At 51.8% G+C, this 21,157-nt stretch overlaps 1 protein-coding gene across 1 annotated transcript in view; it reads left to right on the top strand.

Annotated features, from left to right (window-relative positions):
- Positions 1 to 20,717, top strand: part of CDH22 (cadherin 22) — a 135,375-nt gene extending 114,658 nt beyond the window's left edge. The window contains exons 9-12 of the mRNA XM_024238983.2: positions 6,784 to 6,905; positions 7,026 to 7,143; positions 15,740 to 15,991; positions 18,761 to 20,717. Coding sequence (XP_024094751.1) covers positions 6,784 to 6,905; positions 7,026 to 7,143; positions 15,740 to 15,991; positions 18,761 to 19,320 — 1,052 coding nt within the window. The 3' untranslated portion in view covers positions 19,321 to 20,717. The remainder of the gene's footprint in view (positions 1 to 6,783; positions 6,906 to 7,025; positions 7,144 to 15,739; positions 15,992 to 18,760) is intronic.
- The last annotated feature ends 440 nt before the right edge of the window (positions 20,718 to 21,157 follow it).

Genomic DNA, 21,157 nt, shown 5'->3' with positions numbered 1-21,157 from the left:
GTCTGAGGCCATTCTGAGAACAGAGAGGCTGGGTGTGGCCAGGCTCTGGGGCTGGAGGGTGTCCAGAGCAGGTGAGGCAAGGGGTGAGTGAAGAAGCTCACTGGGCCTGTACAGAAAGGGTCTTGGTGTCCCATGAGGAACCAGACATCTCCTGGAGGTGACAGGGAGCCAGCGCAGGTCTTTGAGCAGAAGAGTGGCGTGATCAGATATTTGGTCCCCAATGTTCCCTCGGGTTCGTGGGGAGGATGGCTTGGAGGGGGCAAACATGGAGTCGGTGGAACATATGGGAGGCTGTCAGGCTCAGCTTTGGGCTGGAGGGTCCAGGGCAGGGCCAGGGCAGGTGGTTGGGAGCTCCAGGGAGGCTGCCCGGGAAAGAGACATGTCACAGCTCTGCATGGAAGGGGCTGCTTCAAGAGACAGTGAGCTCCCTGACACCAGAGGTGTGCAAATCAGGCCCGGGGTCCTCTTGGACTGGATGACTCCTGGGATCCTGTGCCACCTTGAGTACCTAACGGACCCCAAGGGGAACAAAGATTTTGTGATATCCATGGAGTAGGACAGCTCAGAACATTAGGGACCAGCTCAGCCCCTGGGGAAGGAAAGTTCCTTCATCTCCCCTTTGAATTTCAGGGATGTTATGATTTCAGGGTCCCTGCTTCACCCAAAGTCCTCCCCCACCCCTTCCTTGGAGGAATAAACTTCCCCCCAATAAGGTCAAAGCTTCCAGTCTCCATGTGGAAGCCAAATAGATCACTGAAGTCCCTTCAAGGGACAGAGAAAGGCACCTGAGCCTCCTGCTCCCGCTGGGGGGGCATGGGGACAGGGCAGGGAGTGCAAGGAGTTCGCTCCTGTCTACCCTGACACCCCCTTCCCTGGAGCACCCCCCTCTGCTCGCCCTGTGCGCCTCACTGTCCTGCCTGCTTGTCTTGGCGGGCTTGTAATTGGGATGATAAATCTTCCTGCCCAGCTGGCCAGCTCTAATCAGAGCCTGGTGTTTGGATGCAATTTAACTCCCTTGGGGAGGAGGGAGGGGCTGGGGGGATAGTGGAGAAGAGGGTCCAAGCTCTGCTACGTCCCCACCACTGCAAGTGAGAGGGAAGGCACTTTCTTTGAGCTGACCTCTCTCCTCTCTCTCTCTCCCCCTCCCACCCCACCCCCACTCTCCTTCCCACTCCCACTCTTGCAGCTTCACTTCTCTCTTTCTCTCCAGGCTTCTGTCTTTCTCTGTGACAGCCAAGGAGAGCCACAGAATCCAACTCCATTTGTTTTACTGATGAGAAAACCTTGGTCAAGAGACAGAGGAAGAGAGAGGCAGGAAGGGGGTCCCAGCACTAGATTGCTTCTGAAATGGAGGGGACGCAACCCCTGATACAACAGAGTCAGTTTATCCAAGAAGATCTCAGTTTCTCCCCCTGAACCTCCCCAGCATCCCTCCTGGAGCGTGGCCGTGGTCAGAGATGCCACAGACAGTGGAATCCATTCATTTGACACATCTTTATTAAGCATCTACTACGTAGCGTGCACACAGTTGCTAGGGATACAGCAGTAAAGAAAATACACAAAAATTCTGCTTACATACTAGGGGAGGAGATAGAGGATGAGAAAGTTAAATAAAAACAGAGGGTGCTGGGTAAATGCTACAAAGAGGAATAAGGCAGGGAAGTGGTATTTGGTAGTATGGCAAAGGGCACATGGAAATAAGGTCTTTAGGGGAGGCCTCCCCTAGAAGAAATCTGGGCCAAGACCTGAAGGAGGTAAAGGAGCAAACTCGGAGCAGAGTGAAAGAGGGAAGGAGGGGTAGAGACGAGGCCAGAGAGGCCATAGCAGGATGATCATGGGGGGCCTTGTGGGCATGGGGGACTTGGGCTTATCCTTGGATTGCCCAGAACTGAGAGCAATCAGGGAAAGCTTCCTGGAGGAAGCAGAGAAATTTGTTCAGGGCCTTGAAGGCAAGATGGATTCTGACAGCTAAAGACAAGAAAGGCAACATCATGTGGTGGTTAAAAACTCCCCTTTAAAACCAGACCCAGGTTCGAGTCCCAGCTCCTATGAGACTTTGGGCAAGTTGTCTCACTCCTCTGAGCCCGTTTCCTCATCAGTAAAACAGCAACAATACCAGTCCCTGCCTTCCACCGTGGTTGACAGGACGAAATGGGGCAGCCCAGACCCTGGTCCTTGGCACGTGCTTAATATGTGTCTGTTGCCATTCTTCCAGGGAGGAGCACATTCATAAGAGTGCCCTAACAGGGGCACCAGGCCAGGTCCCGTCTCCTCTTGCCTTCCCATTGGCCCCCAGCCCCATCCCCACACCCACTCAGGTTGGTCCAGATGTCAAATGAGTAACTCTAGTAGGGGCTGGGATCCTCCTTGGAAGAGATTCAGAGTCTTATTATCCACATCCTCCCGTCCCACCCCAGGGCCTTTGCACGTGCTGATCCCACTACCTGAGACAATCTTTCCTTTCCCATCCCCCTCGTACAATTACTTCCCAGTCAGGACTCGGTAGGACTCAGCAGAAATATCATGTTTTTCCAGGAAAAACATCCTGCATCCCACCAGGCAAGACCCCCTACTCCAAGCTCTCACAGCTCCTTAACTTTTTTCCCTCAGCTCTTATCACAGTCTGGAGTAATGTCTGTACCTGCCACTAGACCGAGACCATGCTGTCTTGTTCACTGCTATGTCCTTGGTACAAAGGACATGCTTGATCCACAACTGTCAGCAAAAACCACAGGTTTCAGTTCCAGATTGTCCAGTCCAATCCCCTGTCCGTTATACAGAAGAAACTCTGAGGCCCAGCGAAGGTGAGAGACCTGCCCCACTGCACAGCAGTTCTCCTGCCCTGAGTTTGGTCTCTTCCCTAGGCACCCTGAGCTGCCCAGCCTCCTCAGGTCCCTCAGACCCCTGGGGCTTCACCTGCCACCTCCCCGGATTAATGGTGAGGCAGCTCAAGGAGGAAGCACTGGGCCAAAGCACGTTTCATTTTAATTTAGGAATCGGTTAAGGCTGCAGGCCTGCTCAGCCCCAGTCTGTCAATCAGCCTTCCTCAAGGCTGCATCAATTAGTTTTAAAATATTGAATGTAATTTTGCCTGACACAACATATTGCAGCTACTGCAAAATATAATTTATTTTAGAAGAAGAAATAATTAAACTAATTTGCATGTCAGTCAGCTGAACTGAAAAGCCAAGAGGGGAGGGCTGTGGGGGACCCAGCCCTTGGAGGGGGCACCTGCCGCCGGCCATTGGGTGAGATCCACTTGGGCCTGGGTCTAAGCCGTAGCTGCCACTGAATGGACAAATGCCCAGGCAGCAGGAGGGCCCCTGACATTGTATCAGGACCAAGTGCTCAACTTGGAGTCAGGAGGGTTCGGACCCAACCCCAGCTCTGCTGCTGACTCCCCTAGGGCTGTGGGGAAACTCCTGCCCCTCCGTGGGCCTCAGTTTCCTCATCCAGAAAGTGGGTTTAACAAGGCCTTCTTCAAGGGTTATTTCAAGGATGACACGAGGTCATAATAAGACAGAGTGTTATGAATTGGAAAATCCTGCACAGAGATCAAGATTAATCAACAGATGGATTCCTTGTTTTATCCCAGAAACATTTAAGGTGGCAAAAATAGGATTATTTTCCATTCTAAATGATACTAATTGTGATAGGAGGGGTTTGGAAGAAGCCAATCAGGCTGGATTCCTCCACCTCCCAGTCACCCTAGGATAGTGGTTTGCAAACCTTGCTACAGGCTGATTCTCTGGAGCTGTTTAAAAAAAAAAAAAAAAAAAATCAATGACCAAGCCTTGGGCATCGGTGTTTTTAAAGGCTTCCCAGGTGATTGTGATGTACAGCCATGCTGGAGACCCACTGCCACAAGGGCAATGGCAGTGGCAATGGGTACTGACCTGGGGCCAGCCCATGAGCTCTGGGATTCCAGGCCAGCCCTACATTCAGGAATTCCTAGAATAAGATCTGCAGGTGGCAATTTTGGCAATTTAGAGGTCACTCAGCTGCCCCACCTTTTAGGTCTGAGACTCTCACTCATGCCAAGGGCATTAGGGCTTTCTCACAAGGTAACCTGTGACATTTTAAAAGAAGAGGTAAGAGAGGCCGAGCATAGCCCAAAGCAAAGGTGCTTAATGGGAGTCTCATCCGCAGTGAGGATCCAGGAGCAGATCACTCACTCAGCAGTCCATCCTGCTCTACCTTCGACATGGCCCATAGGACCCTGTCTCTCCCTCTAGCCCATACACCCCCACCACCCTCCACTGCAGGGGAAAGTGCCCTGTAAGGTCACTTAGGCCCTGGCCACCCCCTCTACTCTCCGTCTGCCTCTGCTGGGAGAGAGGCGCCTGTTCCTGGCTGTGGGCCTCACCCCCCTCTTCCCAAAAGCACCGACCGTCTGTCTGTTGAAATTCTCCGACAACGCACTCTTAAAAATAACGGTTCACCCGGCATTCCCAGTCACGACTCCCATCTCTCGCCCCGGAAAAGCCCCCTCTAATCACTGGAGTGGCAGATCTGGTGAGCTTAGAAGATAATGTGCCCCTGGCTAAGGGGAACTCCAGAGAGAAGCCGGGGTCTGAGTTAATTAAGAACTCAGCCCCCTCCTTTTCCTGACCACCCCCGGCGCCCCCAGGAGGTGGCTTCACCTGCCTTCCTATCTCTGTTTCTCTCTTTATCAACACGTGGGCAGCTGCCGTCAGCACACAGTGGATCCTGAGTTCACAGCCAGAGGCAGCCGACCAGTCCCACTCCCCGCAAAACTCATGGGGAGCCTGGATGCCTGGAAGCTTTCAGGCTGCCCCTAAGAGAGCTCCCTGCCAGTCCAGCCAGAGAGCCCCATCTTCCAAGTCACTGCTTGGAAGTGAGGTGTGGTTTCCGCCTCCAGGAGATGTTCCTGAGGTCACTGGCAGGTGGAACATGTCAGTAATGAACATGTCAGTAATGAACATGTAGCCAAGATAGCAGAGGATGGGGCACCAGAGAGCACTCAGAAGTCTGGGCTGGTGAGGGGTTAGAAAGCACCAACATTCAGGGCACTGCTCAGACAGGACAGGATGGGATGAAGTATTCCACATCCTAGAATTATTTAATGTCATTGCTAATAGGACCCTTCGAGGATGTCTGCTTATTTACAAATGCTTATATAGCACTTGCTACATGTTGTACACACAGTTTTAAATGCCCTGCAGATATTAACTCAATCTGTCTCTTCACCGACCTATTAACCCATTTATGCCTGAGGTTGCAAGTTTTTGAATTTTTGCAATCAGACCTTGGGGAAGACCTTGAGCAGTAGGATATAAATAACTCTCACATGCTCAGCGTTCCAGTAATGGAACGCTAGGCATAATTGGGTCAATATTAGACCGATTTTGCAGGTGAGAAAATTGAGGCACAGGGAGGTCAAGTGACATGGCTCGGATTACACAGACATAAAACGGCAGAGCTGGAATCAGAACTACCCAGCATTGCTCATAATCACTATGCTCTGTTCATTTTCCAGGTGTGGAAACTGATGTCAGAGAAGGCAGGGTCTTACCCAAGACCAAACACTGGGTCAGGGACACAGCCACACCTGGAATTCAAGCCTCCTGCAGTCTCATTCTTTCCAGGCTTCATTCATTCATTCAGCAAATATTAATATATTAGAATTTACCTGTACCATATCCCATAATGCTGGTAGCCCAGAGATAAATAAGACAGGGACCATGATCTTGAAGACATCCCAACTTGGAGGGGTGGGGACATCATGGTTTTACTGGCCAAGATCTACCTCCTTGGACTTGTCTGGCCCGTTTAGGCTCAGGTCTTGAGAAAGCAGAAGTCTTGGAGTTTAGTTGCCCTTGACCCATGTCTAGAAAGCATTCCATGTTTTAGTTTCTCCTTTGCAATATGGGGATAGAAATTGTACCAAACCACAGGATTTCTGCAAGGATACTTAAAATAATGAATGTAGATGCTCCACGTGCATGCTGTGTGCTCTGTGGTGAGGGGGTAGGGATGGCAGTGGTGATGACAGTGTTGTTGGGGGCCAGGGATGTGATGGTAATATTGGTGATTATGACAGGGGTAATAGTAGCAATAGGTGGGCTGGTGATGGTGGTTGTGGTGACTGTGGAAGAGATGGTAGTGGCATTGGTGATGGTGATATTGGTGATGGTGATGGGGTTGGTGGTGGTGGTGAGGGTAGTGATAGTGATGGCTTTAGTATTATTTATGGTAGAGATGATGGGTGTAGTACTAGAGAATGTGGTTCTGGTGATGGTGGTGCTAATTCTAATGGTGATGGTAGTGATGGTGATGACCTGATGGTGGTGGTGATGGTAACAGTGTAAGGATGGTGATGGTGGTACTCATAGTTATGTTGATAGACGCACTATGATAATGCAAATAGTGGTATTGGTAATGGCTTAATGATGACAATGGTAATAGTAATAGTGGTAGTGATGGCAAAGGTGGCCATGGTGGAGATGGTGATGGTGGTGTTGATGCTAACAGTGGTGATGGTGTTGGTGATGGCAGTGGGTGCTACTGGTGATTGTGGTGGCAGGGGTTGTAGTGATAATGCCAATGGTACCAAGGCTGATGGTAATGGTGGTGGTGGTTACAGTGATGATTACTTAACTTATGCCCAAATGTTCCCAGTTCTGGTCCTTGTACCAGCTTGGTTAACCCACAAATTTCTGAGCATGACCCCACTGCCTACTATTGTCCTCGTAGTAGAGAGGAGGCTATCTAGATCTCACACTTGATGCCTCTCCCCTCGCTCCTGTGCTCTCATTACAGACAATCATGCCCAGCTATCCCGGGCATCCCTAAGGATCCGAATCCTGGATGTGAACGACAATCCCCCAGAACTGGCCACACCCTACGAGGCAGCTGTATGCGAGGATGCCAAGCCAGGCCAGGTACCCCTGAGGGGGTGGGGACTGGGGGTTGCTTCCAGGACTGGCCAGCGGTACCCTCTACCTGGACCCAGAGTGGTCTCAGCCTCACCACTAGCCCTCTATCCCCTCCTCACCCTTCAGCTCATCCAGACCATCAGCGTGGTGGACAGAGACGAGCCCCAAGGTGGGCACCGCTTCTATTTCCGCCTGGTGCCTGAAGCTCCCAGCAACCCTCATTTCTCTCTGCTTGACATCCAAGGTGAGCCTCCAAACCCTAGGATGCAAGAAGGGAGGGGCACAGTCTCCCTACCCTGTTCCCATATTATAGACAGAGGGACGGAGGCGCCCACAGGGCCTATGTTGGATCTAAGATCACATGGAAAGTCTGGGCCAAGCTGGAGCTGTTACCCAGCCCACTGGCCAAACACAAGCAGGGTGTGGGTTGGTGGAGTGGAGGAGGGCGTCCCAAGGATAAGAAATGGCAGATGGGAAGATATAGACAGGGAATAAATGAGGAATGATTGTGCCAGAGTCCAGGGTGGAAAGAGCCCTGGTTCTGAGTGGAGACTGAAGTAAGCCACGTGCACACACTCCCCACCCTGCAGGTTTCTGGTTTTTTATTTGATTTTTTTTTTTTTTTTTTTTTTTTGAGACAGGGTCTCGCTCTGTCAGGCAGGCTGGAGTGCAGTAGCTCGTTGCAACCTCCACCTCCCAGACACAAGCAATCCTCCTACCTCAGCCTCCCAAGTAGCTCAGACCATAGATGTGTGCCACCATGCCCAGCTACTTTTCGTATTTTTTGTAGAGACGGGATTTTTGCCGTATTGCCCAGACTAGTCTTGAACTCCCAGGCTCAAGCTATTGGCCTGCCTCGGCCTCCCAAAGTGCTGGGATTACAGGCGTGAGCCACTGTGCCCAGCCCGCTCTGCAGTTTAAAAACTGCTTTATTCCACTCACGTTCCTTTTTTGGTTTTTGGAATTGTTCTTGAAACAAGGTCTTGCTTTGTCACCCAGGCAGCAGTGCAGTGGTGCAATCATAGCTCACTACAGCCTTGATCTCCTAGGCTCAAGCAGTCCTGCGTCAGCCTCCCGAGTAGCTGACACTACAGATGCACACGATCACATCTGGCTAATTTTTTTATTTTTTGTAGAAATGGGGTCTTGCTGTGTTGCCCAGGCTGGTATCGAGCTCCTGGGCTCAAACAGTCCTCCTACCTTGGCCTCCCAAAGAGCTGAGATTACAGGCGTGAGACACCACGCCAGGCCCACACACATTTCTTTCTGCATCCTCACAGCCATCCTGTGAGGTAGTTTTCTGACTCCTCTCCCCATTTTACAGGTGATGAAACTGAGACTCTAAGAGAGAAAGAGCCCTGCCCAGGGTCATATAGGGAGTTGGTGGTGTGGGTAGGATTCAACACACCCCCATCCCAAGTCCAGTGTGCTTCCTGCCTCAGCACACCACCTGGAAAGCAAACTGCCCTGCCCTGCCTGAGTCCACTGTGAGATTCCTCCCCTCTGGCTCTCACAAGTTCCTCATGATGTTGATGTTTGAACCTTTAAGGAATAGACTGAGGGAAAGGGGGCAGTCACCAGACTGGAAATAAGGGACCAGGCTCAGCGAAGGGTACTCTATACCACCCTGGCAAGCTCCTGTTCCTCTCTGGTTTTTTTGTGGTTGTTGTTGTTTTTGTTTGTGTGTGTGTGTGTGTGTGTGTGTGTGTGTATGTGTGTGGGGTTTTTTTGTTGTTGTTTTTTGTTTGTTTGTTTTTTTGTTTTTTTGAGACAGCATCTCATTCTGTTGCCCAGGCTGGAGTGCAGTGTGCGATCTCAGCTCACTGCAACCTCTGCCTCCCAGGGTCAAGAGATTCTCCTGTCTCAGCCTTCGGAGTAGCTGGGGTTACAGGCATGCACCACCATGCCCGGCTAATTTTTGTATTTTTAGTAGAGACGAGGTTTCACCATGTTGGCCAGGCTGGTCTCGAACTCCTGACCTCAGGTGACCCACCCGCCTTGGCCTCCCAAAGTGCTGGGGCGCCTGTTCCTCTCTAAGCCTCAGTTTCATCATCTAAAATGGGAATAACACCTACTGCTTCGGGTGGCTAGTTAGCCCCAGTAAGATAAAGGCCACCAAGATATAGTGTTAATAACTAGAAATGTCAATTCCTACATCCAGCAATTATTTATTGAGTGTTTATTGAGACACAAAGCCTCTGTGTCGGGGTCTGCTCCGGGTCCTGGAAATGCAACAGCAAACACAACAAAACCTAGTTTATATTCTAGTGAGGTGAGACAGAAATTACACAAATAAAAACGTATATTGGGGATGATAAGTGGCTGGGATGGAGGAATAATGCAATCTCCACAAGGGTCTGGACTTGACTTTGTTCAACCCTAGGTGCCTGGAGCAGTGCTTGGCGTATAGTAGGTGTTTGATAAAATGTGTTCAATGAAACAGTGAAAAGTAATGCAGGGCACAGTGGCTCAGCCCTGTAATCTCAACACTTTGAGAGGCTGAAGTGGGCTGATTACTTGAGGTCAGAAGTTCGAGACCAGCCTGGCCAACATGGTGAAACTCAGTCTCTACTAAAAATACAAAAATTAGTTCAGCATGGTGGCGCATGCCTGTAATCCCAACTACTCCAGAGGCTGAGGCAGGAGAATTGCTTGAACCCGGGAGGCGGAGGTTGCAGTGAAGTGAAATCTCATCATTGCCCTCCAGCCTGGGCAACAAGAGCAAAACTCCATCTGGAAAAAAAAAAAAAGGAAAGCAAGGTAAGAGGAGAAGCTATCTTCTTAAATAGGGTGGCCTGGGAAGGCCTCTCCAAGTGTATCCATAGTGAGAAGGGACCTAAAGGATATGAGAGAAAATGATCACCCCAGTGGAAGAAACAGCAAGTGCAAAGGCCCTGTGGTGAGCAGGACTGGGGTGGATTAGGAATGGAGGAGACCTGTGTGATTAGAGTGAGTAAGAGACAGGACTGGGAGGAGATGTGGTCAGTGAGAGGGCCAGATCATGTGGGTTCCTTCTGGCCTTGGAACAGGTCTGGGATCCTTCTCAAGGCCTTTACACACTCACACCCAATGCAGAGGCATTAGTGGCCTCTGAAGCCAGACCCATCTGTACCCCTGGGAGTCCTGTTAAAAATATGTAAGGCTCATGCTTATAACTCCAGCACAAGGCAGGAGGATCCCTTGAGGCGAGGAGTTTGAGAATAGCCTGGACAACACAGTGAAAACCCATCTCTTTAAAAAAAAATGATAATAATTAGCTGGGCATGGTGGTACACACCTGTAGTCCCAGCTACTCAGGAGGCTGAGGCAGGAGAATCACTTGAGCCTAGGAGTTTGAGGCTCCATTGAGCCATGATCGCACCACTGCACTCCAGCCTGGGAGACAGAGTGAGACCTTGTCTCGGTCAATCAATAATTAAAAATAAATAATGAAAAATAATAAACAGATTTAACAACCAGTGCAGCTCAGATGGCCAATCAGAAAGGACGCTGACCAAAACCTGCAGCAGGACCCTGGAAACCCTACTACACCAGGCATTAACTCCTTCGTGGCTTGATTGTGTCAAAGTTGGGAGGCTGCCTGGGGAAAAGGCTGAGGCAGCAGGGAGAGATTTTGGGGGCTTAGTGTCAACAGCTATTTAAACCTTTTTTGGAAGTATTTCAATATTTTAACAACCAGTACAGCCCTGCCTACTCATTATTCCAATAGTATCCTGAGCTGGTCACAGGAAACACAGCTAGCCTTGGCTCAACTCTGCCAAGTTCACCAGGCTTTCCAACCCAAGGGGCCCGAGATTCTGCCTCAATTGCTTTTGTTTAGCTGGGGGGGAGGGCGGGGGCACCAGAGCTGCCATCCAGAGTGCCACCTGGTGTAAGCTTCGGGGACAGGGTGGCAGCAGCACGCTGAGGTCACAGCAGCCGTGGAGGGCCTCCTCCTCCAGTCCCTCAGCCCCTTCCCACTACTTGCCAAGCCCCCTCCTCCTCACTGTATAAATATCCTAGGTGACAAACGGCTACCCCAACCCATCTGTTTCTTTGTACAAATGTGTAGCCAGTTTGGAAACGTGATTTATAAATATTGCCTTTGCAGCCAGGGATTGACACTGATGTATGTCAGGCCAGATGGATGGATGCAGTGCTGGGCACAGATCCCACCTAGAAGGGTGGGGTAGGGGACTGGGGTGGCCAGAGGCTTCCCCAACTGAAGCCAGCTGCTGCCCAGGAGGGCAGCTTGATGCGTTCAGGGATGATGCCTGGGGATTCCCCTTCATGGGGTGGAGGAGTGGTGGGGACCAGAGTTCCCAGAACATATGGTCCCATGGCCCAAGACAGCAACCCTGAGAGACAAACATCCCTCTTCTTGCTTGGCAATCTGAAGCTGAGCCGGAGCCAGCCACTCATTTCTCAAATCTGCCTACTTCTCTGTGCCTCCACTACTACTATTATCTCACACCTAAAACACACGAGAGCTTCCTGGCTGTTCTTCCACATTGACTCCTGCATTTTAGATGATAAGCTGCCTCAACTAGAACACAGGCCCAGCAAGGACAGGGACCACATCCATTCTGTCCACTGCAGTATCCCCAGGGGCTAGAATAGTCCTGACAGAGAGATGATGCTCAATTTCTACTTGCTGTTGAATGAATGGGATTGTCACTAGGTCACTTCTTTGCTTAAAGCCCACCAATCAATGGCCTCCTGTTGCTTTTAAGAAAATTACCCAAATTCTGGCCAGGAGTGGTGGCTCATGCCTGTAATCGTGGCACTTTGGGAGGCTGAGGCAGGCAGATCACTTGAGGCCAGGAGTTTGAGACCAGCCTGGCCAACATCATGAAACCCTGTCTCTACTAAAAAGTACAAAAATTAGCCAGGCGTGGTGGCAGACGCCTGTAATCCTAGCTCCTCAGGAGGCTGAGGCAGGAGAATTGCTTGAACCCAGGAGGCGGAGGTTGTAGTGAGCCAAGATTGCGCCACTGCACTCCAATTTGGGTGACAGAGCAAGATTCTGTGAAAGGAAGAAAGGAAGAAAGAAAGAAAAGAAAGAGAGAGAGAAAGAAAGAAAGAATAAGAAAAGAGAAAGAAAGGAGGGAGGGACAGAGGGAGGAGGAAGGAAGGGAGGGAGGGAGGGAGGGAGAGAGGGAGGGAAGGGAAGGGAAGGGAGGGAGGGAAGGGAAGGGAAGGAAGGGAAGGAAGGGAAAATGACCCAAATTCCTTACCACAGCCTCCCAGGCTTTCCACAATGAGTGCCTGCCTCCTCCTCCAGCCTCGTCTTGACTCATTGTAGCTATTACCCTCATTCCTCCAGCCACAAAGGACTGAGTGTCCTCTGAGTGTCCTAGGTCCCTGAGTGTGTTATGCTTCTTCCAACCTCAGGACCTTTGCATACGCTGTTCCCTCTCCCTAAACTCATTGTTCGGGCTCAGGAATCATATCACTTCTTCCAAGAAGCTCTCCCCGACCTCCTAGACTGGCTCAGGTGCTCTGTTATGTGCTCTTCCTATGTTCTTCCTTCACAGCACTCACCATAGTTTGTAATTGTAGACTAAATTGTGGGTTTATTTGATTAGCATTGTTTCTCACATGAAAATATGAGCTCTGATCCAGGACCAGCAGCGAGCTGGCTTAGCTCTCTGTTGTTTTCTCACAGCGACTAGCATGGTGCCTAGCACATAGTAGTTAATAAAGATTTGCTGGATGGAGGCCAGGCATGGTGGCTCATGCATGTAATCCCACCACTTTGGGAGGCCGAGGCAGGAGGAGCCCCAGGAGTTCGAGACCAGCCTAGACAATATAATGAGACCTCATCTGCACACACACACACACACACACACACACACACACAAGAAACTTTAAAAATTTTAAAAAATTAGCTGAGCATGGTGGTGCACACCTGTAGTCCTAGGTACTCAGGAAGCTAAGGTGGGATGATTGCTTGAGCCTTGGAGACCGAGGTCACAGTGAGCTGAGGTCACACCACTGCACTCCAGCCTGGGTGACAGAGTGAGACCTTGTCTCAAGAAAAAAAAAGATTTGTTGGATTTATGGAAGGAAGGAAGAATGCTTTCACTGGAAAAATTCAGACAAGTCACTTGTCTCTGAGTCACAATTTCCATATATACAAAATGGGAATAATGCCACAACTCTTAATAGGTTATGAGGATTAAACATTACTATGTATTTAAAATATGCAGAGTCCTTGATGCATTAAAAAAAAAATCCATTCAGTACAAATGGGTCCCATGCCATTCCCTCTTTCTCCCATCTTGCCCTCCAGCCCCCTTTCTTCCCCTGCAGAAGGCAGATTTTCCCAGCTGGGGTTGACGCATCCTTTGGCGGGAGAGCTAGAGTTCAAGCCTGAGTGTAGCCAGTTTGAACTGTCAAACTTGACTCAACCTTGCCAAGTTCACAAGGCTTTCCAACCCAAGGGGCCTGAGATTCTGCCTTAATTGCTTCTGTTTGGCTGAGGAGGCCACCAGAGCTGCCATCCAGTGTGACCACCCCATGTAAGCTCTGGGGACAGGGTGGCAGCAGTGACCTGAGGGGCTGACCCAAGACCACCAGTTCTCCCAAAAGCTGTGGTTCATTCAAGGATTGCTCTTCAAGACTGGCTCCATGCCAGCCCTGGCCGGCCATGCAGTGGAGAAACAGGCACACACTAACTTAACACAACGTGACAAGTACTGTAACAGAACTGTGCATGGCACCTGCATAGTCAGAGCAGGGAGGGGGGGAGCCATAAATCCTTCCTTCCCAGGGAAGCGGAGAAAGGAGGCCATGAGAAAGGAGGTGACATTTAGCTGGAGCATGACGGATGAGAAATTTGCCCAGGCAAGAAGGTGAAGAGGGTGTTCCAAATAGCGGAAACTTTATGAGCAAAGGCAGGGCGGCCTAGACAGGGAGCCAGCAGCGGGTGCAGCACAGGGAAGATGGGGGCGCGGTCTGAAAAAATATTAACCAGCATTATTGAGCATTTCTATGGGCTGGGAACTTTTCTAAGGGTTATGTGTGAATTACACCATTTAATCCTCACACCTGCATGATACCCTTTCTGAGTTTACAGATGGGTAAACTGAAGCTTAGAGAAGCTCAGTGGGTTTCCTCAGCTAGTAAATTATAGACTTGCATTATTTTTCAACATTTTAATGGAAATTCTCAAATGTGTGTAAAAGGAGGTAAGTTAATGGAATGAACCCGCATGTTCCCGGCACCTTGTGGGCAGCTTCCAACTCACGGCCAGTCGCACTGCATCTGGACCTGCAGTCCACTTCTGAGATGTGCCAAAGGCCACAAGTCAGACCTTCCTAGGGCTCCTTTTCCTGCATAGCATCCATGATGAGAAAGGCCAGATCTGGGGCACTGAATTGGGGGCGTCTGGGGAAGGGGCTGGGTTAACTGGGGTCACGAAGCAGGGTAAGGAACCCAGGCTGCCAACAGATCTCCCAGATCTGGCTCTCAGATTAGAAACAGCAGACTGAAGACCACGGGGAGAAGGAGGACTGAAGGCCCCCAGCAGGAAGGCAGGGCCCCCTTTGGCAGGGTTGGCTGTGAAGGGAGGGGTAGCAGCCTTCAGAGCTTTGGGCACTTCGTACCCCTACATGTGCAGAACTGAGAGAGGCCATCAAAATGACAGAGGGTCAGGTGGCCTGACTCCTACAGAACAGGTGTGAAGGAGGCAGAAAGGGCGGAGAAGGGGGTGCCACCTGTCACCTCAGCCTGTGCTCCAAGGCCAGCCACCATCCCCCTGCATCCTGCCTGGCTTCCCCAGTGACAGGCTGAACCAGTGCCATGAGTTCCATTTGTGTTTGTTCACTTCCTCTCTGGCCACCTGTGTGAAAAGGAAAGATGTGGAGAAGAAGGCCTTGACGCTCCAGGGCCCCTCATCAGGCCCCTCACCACGCCCCCAGCCCTCTAGGCTCAGCCTCTTAGGCAGAGACTCCTTGTCAGGCTCCAGGACTCTCAGCTGGCCTTGGGGTATGAAGGACAGAAAGATCCCACAGCCAAAGGCAGATGCCAGCCAGAGTTCCCAGTCCCTTCTGATGACCCAGGACTTGTCAGGGCCCAACAAACCACAACCCAAGGAGCCTATAGGACTCCTAGGGTCAGAATACGCTGGGAAGCTGGGGTGGAATCTAGAGCAAAAACAAGCTGTTGAGACAAATGGCAAAAAAAAAAAAAAAAAGACATAGCCAGGGACAGGACCTTGGCCTAGCTGGGGACCTTGGCACAGCTGAGGACAAAATCTTAGAATAGCTGAAAACAGAATCTTGGGATGGTTTGAGGACAGAATTGTGGGCTACATGGGGACAGGATCTTTGGGCAGCTGAGGGTAGACTTTGGGGGACAGGATCTTTGGGCAGCTGAGGGTAGACTGGGGGACAGGATCTTTGGGCAGCTGAGGGTAGACTTTGGGGGACAGGATCTTTGGGCAGCTGAGGGTAGACTTTGGGAGACAGGATCTTTGGGCAGCTGAGGGTAGACTTTGGGGGACAGGATCTTTGGGCAGCTGAGGGTAGACTTTGGGGGACAGGATCTTTGGGCAGCTGAGGGTAGACTTTGGGGGACAGGATCTTTGGGCAGCTGAGGGTAGACTTTGGGGGACAGGATCTTTGGGCAGCTGAGGGTAGACTTTGGGGGACAGGATCTTTGGGCAGCATGGGGCAGAATTTGGAGGCATCTGGTAATAGAATTTTGGGAGATCAGAGAAGAGACCCACGAGTCCATTGGGAGGCTCTAGTTTGGGGCATAGGGAGGCAAATCTCACGATGCAATCCGGAGGTGGTTAGGACAAGGATGCTGACCCCCGGCCCCAAGTCACACTGCTCCCCCTTCTTCCGGAACAGACAACACCGCTGCAGTGCACACGCAGCACGTGGGCTTCAACCGGCAGGAGCAGGACGTGTTCTTCCTGCCCATCCTGGTAGTAGACAGTGGGCCACCCACGCTGAGCAGCACAGGCACACTCACCATCCGCATCTGTGGCTGTGACAGCTCCGGCGCCATCCAGTCCTGCAACACCACGGCCTTTGTCATGGCCGCCTCCCTCAGCCCCGGCGCCCTCATCGCCCTCTTGGTCTGCGTTCTCATCCTGGTCGGTGAGTCCGTCGAGAGCCACCCAGCCCTGTCTGATTGGCCCCATCCTGGGGTCCTGGGTTTCCTTCCTAACCAGCCCCCATGGGGCCTCAGCTTCCCTCTCCACATGAGGATGGGCCGGCCAAACCATCTCCAAGCTCTAATAAGCAGCCCCCATGAGGAGTCTTCTAAGTGCAGAGCGGCCCTGCCACCAACTCCAGGGATGAGCTCACTGTGGCCCACCCCCGACACAGCCCAAACCTCACCCTAGCATATTTTTAAAAAATTTTCTCATGTGAATGGTCCTTTTTCAGTCTCTATGTAAGACTTTTAGTAAAACGGGCTCTTGTGAACCTCACAAGCACACGGCCAGGCATATCATCCCATTTTTCAGATGAAAACGCTGGGGGTCAGAGAGGTTAGGTGGCTGATGTAAGGGTACTGGATAATCTTTAGATTTGATATTAGGTCTTCTCACCCTGTGTCCTCTGCTCCTCTAACTACACCACCTGCTATGAATCTAAACTGAGAGCAAAATCTCAAGTCATTGGTGGTGGGGGAGGGGGGCAAAATCTACACTGGTACCAGCCCACTAGCGGCCATTTGCACCCCAAAGTGTCCCCAATAAAGAGGTCAAGTTTCAGAAGCTAACCTGGATTTGAGTGGCCATATGTCACCTGTCACAGCTGTAACCACCCAAGTACAGAAGGGCACTGAGGCCAAAGCTAGAGGAGCTCAAGGGAGGTCCAAGTGCAGATTCCAGCCTTGCTCTGCTCCCTGGGAGATGTCAGCTGCCTCCCCCCGCCCTCACTGGCTAGCACTGGTGTGGCCTCTGTCCACCCTCTGAGGACCTGCCTATGGCCAGGCTGTACCTCCTCAGGTCCCGGCAGAGGCCCTGGGCAGGCTCCTCATCGTTGGGAGGCCCCCCTTCTCCCCCCACCCCAGCCCATGGCTCAGAAATCCTTTTTCCAGAGGGTGCACTTTACAGCGGTTTCATTTTCCAAGGCGGTGCAAACAAATTTCTGCCTAATTGCCCACAAACGAAGAAAGTGCACATCAGTGCTCTAAAGGTGACGGGTGGAATCGCTGATCAGGCCTGGCACATCTCTCCTGACACCTTCCTTCCCTGTGCCCTCCCTCCGAGCCTGTCCCCAGCTCTTGTGCTCTTCCCTGTCACAAGCCACCTTGTTAGGTGGTGAGCAGGTGCCCTGCCCCATAGCCCTCACAGCCAGCTCTGGCCACTGGAGCTGTTTGGAAGAGCAAGAAGAGTCCAGTGCCCAGCACAGTACCTGGTACATGTCTGTCCATCCATCTGCCCATCCACCCATCATCATTTACCTATACATCCATCCAGTGAGTTCCTCCCATGTACTAGACACTGAGATTTAGCAGTCAACAAAAGAGACTTAAAAGCCCTGAGTAACTGAAAAGTCGGGGTTCCTAACACTGAGGTGGGGGAGACTTGGGGTGGGGAAGGGGGAAAGATTAGTATTTCACCTTTGAACCTGTTAAGTTTGAGATTCGCTTGGTCAACAAGAGGACATGCTGAGTAGGAAATTGAATGTACAATCTAGATTTCAGGGGAGAGGTCCAGGCTGGAGGCTGAGATATGGGAATTGTCGGTTTCTAAATGGAACTTTTAAAGCCATTGAGACCAAAGGAGAGCTCCAAGAGAGGAAGCATGGATACAGAACTGAGGTCTGAATCCTAGGACATCTGAGTTAACAGAGTCGAGGAGAAGCCTGCTCAGAAAATTGAGAATGAGTGATCAGTGAGGTGGGAGGAGGAAGAGGAGAATGTGGAGTCCTGGAAATCAAGTGAAGAAAGCCAAGAGGGGACAAGCATTCATTCACTTATCCAAGTCTCCATCCAACTCTTCCTTCAGTCATTCATTCATTCAACAAGCATGCTTCAAGTGCTCACTGCATGCCAGGCACCAAAATAGAGGAACATTTCCCAGGTCCTCAAGGGTAGCTTAGGGTGTGTGTTTTAGGGTGGAGACAGACCTGGTAACACAGCAGGGTCTGGTCTATGACAGAGCTGTGGCTTTCAAACTTGAGCTGCCTCTTCAGGTCTGCAGGTCTTGTTAAAACACAGATCCCCTTCCACTGCCACAAGATCCGTGCCAGGATCCAAGGGTCTGCATTTCTAACAAGCTCCCAGGAGGATGTTGCTGTTGCCCAGGGGCCACAATTTGAGAACCAGTATGATAGAGGAAGGAGCCCCGTCCTGGGGAATCTTGGAGGGGAAGGCACGGAACCTGGCCTGCAGCTCTCAGGGAAGGTTCCTGCAGGCCTTGACCTGAGAACCAAAGGGTTGAGTAGGAGCTCAAGACTTCTGGTGTGGCAGAGGAGGGTGAGGGTGAAAGAGAGGTCAGGGTGAAGGACATCTTTCACTCCCCCAGCTCCTTCTGTTTCTCAGCTGCCTGCTACACACCCCCAGCACCTAGAGTCCTCAGAGAGTGTATCTCTTCATAGAGCTGAGAAGGGAGACCTCAGGCCTCAACACCCAGAAAGACCTTTAACACTGCTCTCCCATTGGCTACCTCCACCCCAGAGTAATCTAGCCTCGATTTGCATACCTCCCGAGATGGGTAGCTCACTACCTCTCCAGACACTCAGCTCAGTTCTGATTGCAAGAATGACTTTTTGAACAGAAATCCAGGAAATCTGTAGGAATGTTGAGGCTGGGCCCACTCTGCTGGTGGGAGGCAGGAGGAGATGGGGTAGAGGGTCCTTCTAATGCCCTGGGCGGGGCTTGGCCCTCAGTCGCCCCCTCTGTCGCCCTCGCAGTGCTGGTGCTGCTGATCCTCACCCTCAGGCGCCACCACAAGAGCCACCTGAGCTCGGACGAGGATGAGGACATGCGGGACAACGTCATCAAATACAACGACGAAGGCGGCGGCGAGCAGGACACCGAAGCCTACGACATGTCGGCGCTGCGGAGCCTCTACGACTTCGGCGAGCTCAAGGGCGGCGACGGGGGCGGCAGCGCGGGCGGGGGCTCGAGCGGGAGCGCGGGTAGCCCCCCGCAGGCCCACCTGCCCTCCGAGCGCCACTCGCTGCCGCAGGGGCCGCCGAGCCCCGAGCCAGACTTCTCAGTGTTCAGGGACTTCATCAGCCGCAAGGTGGCGCTGGCGGACGGTGACCTGTCGGTGCCGCCCTACGACGCCTTCCAGACCTACGCCTTCGAGGGCGCGGACTCGCCGGCCGCCTCACTCAGCTCGCTGCACAGCGGCTCGTCGGGCTCCGAGCAGGACTTCGCCTATCTCAGCAGCTGGGGTCCGCGCTTCCGGCCCCTGGCCGCGCTCTACGCCGGCCACCGCGGGGACGACGAGGCCCAGGCCTCCTAGCCCCGCGCCCTGCCGTCGGGGCGCGGCTACTCACCCGCCCAGCACACGCCAGGGCCCCAGGACAATGCGTTTCCCCCGCGGATCCCCTTTCCTGCCCTCCCCCAACCCTCCCTTGGCGGCCGGACGGAGGGGGGACTTGCTAGGAGCGGACTCTTCCACTCCTCCTCCTCTAGGGGTGCAGCTTTGGAGCCCAGAGGTGCGGGATTCTGACCAACAGCATTAAAACTGAGGCGAGACCGGGCACGGCGTGGCTCTGGGGTTAGAATGGGAGATGGGGGTGGCGTTGCAGAGTCGGGAAGGGGCGGGTCACTCAATCCTGGCCTGGGGGAGAATGCTGGAGGGAGCACGCCGCTGAGATGCCCCCACCCCAGGTTTCCCCCATCAGAGTTAAGAGGAAAGAAGGCTGTTCATTTACTAAGCACCTACTGTGTGCTGGGACGCTGTACAGAGACCAGCTCAGTCGTCAGAGAAACCATGAGGTGGTGTCCTGCACGGAATAGAAGGGGAAAGGACCCCAGAGAAGTGGCTGTGATCCGTCCAAGGGCACCTGGCCAGTGAATGGCAGAGCCTCTGGCACTGACCAGCTGCCTGGCCTCGGGCAAGTCACTTCACTTCTCTGGGCCTCAGTTTCCTCATCTGTCAAATGGGGTTAATAACAGAACCTACCTCGAAGAGTTGTGAGGCTAAAAAGGGTTCGTATGTGTCAAGTGGTTAGGACAGTGCCTGGCACATAGTAGGTGTTCAATAAATGCTAGCCTTTGTTACTCTTCTTATCTTTGTGGTTCTTAGAAGCCCAGTGTGTCTGCCTTCAAGGTCTGAGCTCTCTCCCTTGCTCCAGATGCCCTTCCCCTTTTCCCTACATCTTCGAGGGGAGGGGAAAAGGTTGCAATTGTCAGCTCCTGATCCTGCCCTGCATGGGGGATAAGGACACTCCCAGCAACTGTGGAGCCTTCAGGAGTCTCAGACCACACTGAAATACCAGCGGAGCCAAGCAAGAACAAGCTGGGTGACTCCAAGACTTGAGTGGATGCAAGGATTGGCAGGAGACAGAGGGGTCAGAAACCACTGGGCAAGATGGGGGGACCTTATCTGTCTGGCTTTGGAACCCATCAGTCTCCCCACTCATGGATCCCAAATTAAGAACCCCTGGACTAAGTCACCTGAAGAGTTTCCAGCTCTAAAACCATATGATTATAAGATACAGGTTATTTGTCCTCCCACCTCCCCACAAGTCCAAGTGATTCATTCATTCCACATTGATCCAACATGAATTCCACCTCCCGCTAGCTGGGCATCCTTCATCAAAGTCCTCCACTGCTGAAGCCTCAGTTGCCTTATCTGTAAAATGGGGATAGTGATAGTCTCTTCCTTTAAGGATTATTAAAAGTCTTAAAGGAGATAGTGGATGTTAAGCTCTGAACTCAGTGCCTTCCTGACATGTGGAAAGTTCCCAATAAATGCTTATTAGCCTTATTTTTCTTACCCTCCCAGGGAGCTCTCATTCATTCCCTCCATATTTACCAAGGTCCACTGTGATAGATCCAGAGATGGCTAGTATGTCCCAGTGCCTTATCTGCATTATTTTTTCTCATTTAGGTACTGTCAGCCCCAGTTCACAGATGAGGAAACTGAGGCTAAGAGAGTAGTAAACTGCCGAGGGTTACACAGATGATAGGTAATTCCTCCCTTCCAGTAGCTCAAGACCTAAGTTGGAGAAAGGAAGTGGGTCAGGGAGCTGAAGCAGCCAAAAATAATGTGTTTGGTAAGAATTGTAGCAGAATTAACAGAACAAGATCCTGGAAGCACTAAAGAAAGACTGAGTAATCCTGGAGGGCTT

This window comes from Pongo abelii, chromosome 21 (genome assembly GCF_028885655.2).
Source record: "Pongo abelii isolate AG06213 chromosome 21, NHGRI_mPonAbe1-v2.0_pri, whole genome shotgun sequence".
Lineage (NCBI taxonomy): Eukaryota > Metazoa > Chordata > Mammalia > Primates > Hominidae > Pongo > Pongo abelii.
The sequence above is the reverse complement of the archived record's forward strand: the minus strand, read 5'-3'. Positions and strand labels throughout refer to the sequence as shown.